At 29.7% G+C, this 6,187-nt stretch overlaps 1 protein-coding gene across 2 annotated transcripts in view; it reads right to left on the bottom strand.

The window, feature by feature from the left end:
* The window catches only part of Shab (Shaker cognate b), a 153,754-nt gene that overhangs the window by 28,655 nt on the left and 118,912 nt on the right, over positions 1-6,187 (bottom strand). For both annotated transcript variants that reach the window (XM_067051722.1, XM_067051723.1), the window contains one exon: positions 2,133-2,262. In XM_067051722.1, coding sequence (XP_066907823.1) covers positions 2,133-2,262 — 130 coding nt within the window. The remainder of the gene's footprint in view (positions 1-2,132; positions 2,263-6,187) is intronic.

Genomic DNA, 6,187 nt, shown 5'->3' with positions numbered 1-6,187 from the left:
AAAAAAAAAAAAAAAAAATATATATATATAATATAAGTTATATCAACCATGTAAGGCCCATCAGGCCGATCTGGTACAAAAATAAAAATAAAATTAAAAAAAAAAAATATATGATCATATGATCACTGTGTAATATTTTATTTTACATATAAGTAGGAATAATTAAACCCATTTTAATTATTCATTATGTTTTTTTTTTTATTTTTTTTTTATTTTTATACCAGATCGGCCTGATGGGCCTTACTTGGTTGATATAACTTATATTATGTATATTTTATTAATTTTTTTTAACAGGATAAAAACGTTTGTTTGTTTTGAAAGGGCGTTTAACCGCCTGGTCATCAACGCCCGTTGGTTGTTAAGGATAAAAATGTGAATAAGAGGCATCCCTGTCATTTAATGGTTGAAATATAATACTTTTTTTTTTCATTACGGTATATTACTGTGTAACTTGAGACATCGAATTTAAAAATCAGTTTTAGAGTTCGCCCAAATAGCCGCCCATTAGCAGTTTATGTAGTATCACCATCCTTTTGGCTCCGCAGTACTACAGTAAAAAGTGGTACCATAACTGTGGTAATGTAATAATATTATGTTTTTTTTTTACAAAGATATTAATGTTATAGATGTTTTTAATTATAATAATTTAAAATGTTTTTTGAAAAGTTGGGATTTAGCAAATATAATGGAAGATGAAGAAAAGGCACAGCTCAGAATGTGAAGCCCTTGCCTTCGGAAGACTGCAGTATTTGAACTGCAGTAGAATGGAACCTGAAGACATTTCTAGAACAAACTAACAAGAATTATTGAGCTTCGTAAGAAGCATAGGATTCATTTGGGATATTTAGTGGAAAGAGGGGTAACTCACAAAAGAGCTAACTGGGTCAAAGTGGGGAAGAGATTCCCGATCGTCAGTGTAATAATAATAAAGTGATGTATATAAGTTTTATAAAATTGTTGACAGTATTTAATGCATGATTTTATGTATTGGATTTGAAAATTGACAATTTAGGTTCAAAACGTTATTCAATTTGTTATGAATAAAAGTGTATGAATTTTAAGGGTGTTTTTCCCGGAAAATACTACATTGATATTATCTTAAGTAAGATAAGATACTATTATTTTTCAATTTTTCATAATCCAGTTGACCTTGGATGACTTATACGACGAGAAGATGGTTGGGTGGGGGGTCAAAATAAAACACAAATAAGTTGATGTAACTTATTTAATCATGCCACCGTTTCGGCCAGAATTTCTAGCCTTCATCAGGGCTAAGAACAGAACAAGATAACAACCAATGAATACAGAAAATAAAAAATAATATATAAACAGAATGACATAAAGTAAATAATTGTACAGAATGTAATTAATAAAATAAAGTGATGAGAGAAGTGGAAAAAAAATATATACATAGGTAATTGAATAAGTAGGTAGAATAACACAATTAAGGGAATAAAATAAAAATGAAGTTAAATAATGCAAAGAAATATTAATATATTAGTTTATTAATAATTTAAAAATTAAAATTATGGAAAGAAAAATAAAATTGAGAGAAAGAAAATATATCTATCCTTAATATTAAATAAAGAGGCAAAATATAAGTAAAATTTAACAAAAGAAATGAATAGAAAAAAAAAATTGAAATCAACAATAATAATGTATGGTGAAGATAAATAATAACGTGGGTAAGGCAGGGGTAAGAAGGGGTAGGGGTTAAAATAAAGATAGGGGAAAAAAAAGAGAATAAAACATAAAACGAGCTTGTCAGCTTGAAATCTAATCGCCAAGTGGCTTCTGGACTTTCCATGGCCAGGACTCCGAATTAAATAATGCGTTAATATAAATAATATCAATTTGTTCTTTATAAAAACTCTCTTTTATATTTTTCTTTGGTAATAAAGCAGTAGTTGTTGAGGAAATCGTATAAATAAATGTTTATGAAACGAAAATTCCGTTTAAGGGTGCTTAAGGCATGCATTTAAAGGATATCTTCAGTAGGGTATTCATTTGGAGCGTTGGTAAATATGAGACCTAATATCTCAATACAATATTTACTTATTTAAATGGCTCATATGATAAAGATAATTAATATAATGATATAACTAACTAATATAATATATATCTGAACTTACCGAGGTCCATGACAGCGTTGGACATATCGATCCCTCGGGAAAGTAGCTTCATCTCGAGGCAGATGGGATTACGGAATTCGGAAGTCGGGAAGAGCATCAAATTCTCCGGGTCCGTATACTCCTTGTGGTCCTGCAACATGTTGTCCTGGCAACGAGGCTATCCCTCCAAAAAGATCATCAACTCACACAGTTGTGGCCGCATCAAAATCATCTCTGTCTTTCTTAACTTGGTTTTCTATTAATTAATCCACTCTTTACAATATATATCAATGTAACATTCAGATTGAAATTCAAAATATCTAGATAAAAGGAGATTGAACATCTTTTTATATTTATTTATAATATTTTAGTTTTTATTTGTATTAAATGTGTGTAAAATGTGTAATAGAAATATAATGAAAATCTAGAATATATATCATTTAAATACCAGATATATAAACATTTTCCAAGGAATGGGATAAATGAATTGAAATCACAAAAGATAGATGGTATGAGGAAGTTTTGTTATATTATTTCTGGGGTTTAAAATACTGCAATATGAATAATCATAATATAACATTATAGGTCTGTTCCAATAAGATTGTTCGAGGAGAAACACGTACTACGCAGTCACCACACAGTTTCGGACCGTCAGAAGTCGTTCTTGGAACAGACTTTATGCCTCTGTTTTTAAATTATTCATTTATTAATAAAATATTTGCTTCTAGTCATTAATCCTATACAAATAGAGCCTATCTCAAAACATATTAAACATTCTTAAATCATTTATCGCAACAAGAATTTTTTTTTAATGGTGAAATCTAAATCATTAAAAACAATCTACTAATAATAATAATATAAATTGACGCATAATTAACAACTATAAAATTAAATAACCATATAAAAAGGATTGTTATAAATATTCAATTTCTAAAAGAATAACAAATTAAATAAATATAAAGCTATAGTAATTAAAAATAATGTTAAATTATAACTTAAAGAAAAAATAAACCAAGGTAATGTTACGACATAAAAATTAGGAAGAAAGGGTTTAGGCAGGTAAAAAATTTAAGAAAGACTTTTTCAGTGTGCAAGCCCTAATTTATGTGGAAATGTATACCATCTTTACACGTCAAGACTGTTGATCAAAAATATTTTTAAAACAGGGATCCAAAATTTCCCAAATCTTTGCAATTTTGGTGATTACTTTTCTTTTTCAGACAAGTTAAATTATTTTAAAATTTATTATTCATCAAAATTAAAATGAAATATAGATTTTAATTGTTGTAATTGACTTATGAAAAGAACCTTTTACCTCAGGTTTGTGACAGTTTTTTTTTATTTGTATTGCAAGTTAGTAAAATAGTTTCAAATTTTATATATTGTATAAAGAAATTTTTTTTTATAGTTTTGTTGTTTTATTGTTAATATACCTATATGGTTTATTAATATAGCAATCAACGTGCGAATTAATCCACGCGATTAAATGGGTGAATTCAAGATGGTGGCTCTTTGACAAGACAGCAGTCTTAAGTTATGTAGAAGAGGAACGATTTCCCTACTAGAGAGTAACCTCCTTGCCTAAGCTCAACCTCCAAGGTTCTCCCCTAACTTGTTTTTTCTACTTAGATAATAATATAATAAAAATAACGTATATCTATAAAACAATGTTAATGTAAAAAAAAAAAAAAAAAAGTAAAAGTTCATAACTCTATATAATCCCTAAAACATTTTGAAATATTTGTGCAATAAAGATCTATTTCATAATTATATCTTTTTTATTTATTAATAATTAATTTAAAAATTAGATGCAAATTTATTATAATACATAAGTTGACAGCTTTCTTTTAATTATTATACGGGTGTATAAGAAATAAAAATAAATTATTTTGTTCATAGTTTTGTGAGTCTTATTGTTAATTCCAAAACTGTCCTTAGTGATGTAGAAGTCATTGTTAAGTCTACCAGTTACTCTGTCTATACTAGGGGTATTCATGATATTGTGTTAAATTTAAAATGTTTTACTATGTTAAATGTTATAAGTATAGCATTTTGAGCAGCTCTATTTAAAGTCATGTTAAATGGGAAGTGCATAAGAGCTCCTAGCGTATTTTCTTAGCAGCTTATTTAGTAACCTTTCTTCAAAACTTAATGTTATTGTTTACTTCTAAGTTTTGATTAGAGTAATGTATTACAACATGCCTAAAATAAGTGAAAAGTAGAAGTGTAGAGGTTTGGCTACTGATTATATGTTTTAAAAGGTCCAAAACACAAGACAAAAGAAAAAAAACACGAACTACGAGTAAGTAACCAAACAGGACAAGAATAAAACGGTGATAAGCTCAGCTGGTCTGTTTTGTGACATCATTCTTCATTTAACCTACTTGGTAACAGACTGTCAGCCATGTTACATCGTTTTAGCATGGTAAAAGAAGGAACTATTTCTCCATTTAACATAAGTTTTTCCATTTAACACGCTTTAACATGTTAATTTTTTTTAAATTATTTATATAATGTAATTTACAACTGTACAAAATAATACAATAGGTAAATATGTTGTATGTTTTATATAAACTTGAAAATCTTGGAAAGGAACCACCCATTGGTGGTACTTGAAACATTAATTAAAATTAGAAGATCCCGTGGCCATCTTCTTTTCAGACGCCTCGGAGGATTATCAGGGATTGTTAAGGATGAAAGATTAAGAATCAATGGGTTAGGATGGTTAAGGAGTTTGGAATGAAAAGACGCATATCTGTTTTGGGTCAAATCTGCAACGAATGGGATGTTAAGGTCTTTGTGAATGAGTTTATTTGTAACGTAATAAGGAGCATCAAGGATTTTATGTAGGATTTAGGATTGTAACGATTGGATGCGAGAAGAATTTGATGGTTTGGTGGAGCCCCAGAGCTCAATTCCATATGTCCAAATTGGTCTGATTATGGTAGTGTATACTAATTTTTTGTAGTGAATGAGAAGTTTAGAGCGTTTGTCAAGTAAGTGTTGTAGCAATCGAAATCTACGAGCAGTTTCTTGTCGTTTCAGTCTTGTGTGTGGATTCTAAGTAAGTCTCTTGTCAAGATGGAGTCCTAAGTATCGAATCTTTTCAACAGGCGTTAATGGAGTATTTAGAGACGATACTGTAGGACAGGAGGGCAGAGGTTTACGACGGAGAGTAAAGGTGATCTAGTGGGATTTGTCAGGATTTATTTTAACATATTAAATTCATTTTTATCAATTTAAAGATTATGAATACCCCTACTAAAACCAAGACCTCCTAAAGCCTGTATGTCATTGATATCACCTTGTACAAGTTTAGTTGGATTAATTCAAGATTTGTATACCTATCCTAAGCCTATGAGATAATATTTGATAATTGAAACTCAAATCTACTTATTAAATTTGGTTTCTGGTTCTATGGTAGTCCAGTTTTATCTACAATTTGGAGTCATTAAGTTCGGGACCGTCCCAACCTCATTTAATACAACTCTCTACTTCCTCGACAGTACGGACTACCCAAAATCCACAAATCTGGCAACCCCCTTCGCCTTATCATGTCCAATATCAATGCACCAATGGACTACCATAGAACCACATACCACTCTTAACCTTACTCTCACATCTAAGATTGTTCTATTTATTAAATATTCATATTTAGTGATGGCTAGATACTTCGAATGATACCGATACTTGTTTGGTTTTTTTTATGCAAGGTTGAATCACCTGCATATGTACAAACACAAATCGATAGGTAGAAATCTATCGTTAAAAGAAATATAATATAGCCCATGTTACATGATAATGTAATGCCTTATCATGCAACATGGGCTACAATAAGCTAATAGACGAAATGAAACAGAAATATAGACCAATATATGAATGGAATATGGTCCGAGTGCGGTCAAAAAAACTCAAATAGTAGAATTATACTATTTTATTGAGCCAACGTTTCGCCCCACGTGGCAGGGGTTCGTCAGGGCTAAAAAAGATACAAACACATAGTTACAAAAGGAAAAAAAAAAGAGAAAAAACATAAGTGTAAAATAACAGGGGTATAAAATGTAAAAAAGTAAGAT

Source organism: Halyomorpha halys, unplaced genomic scaffold (genome assembly GCF_000696795.3).
Source record: "Halyomorpha halys isolate HHAL.00 unplaced genomic scaffold, Hhal_1.1 Scaffold143.1, whole genome shotgun sequence".
NCBI classification, from domain to species: domain Eukaryota; kingdom Metazoa; phylum Arthropoda; class Insecta; order Hemiptera; family Pentatomidae; genus Halyomorpha; species Halyomorpha halys.
Note: the sequence above shows the minus strand (reverse complement) of the source record. Positions and strands in the feature narration are given on the sequence as shown.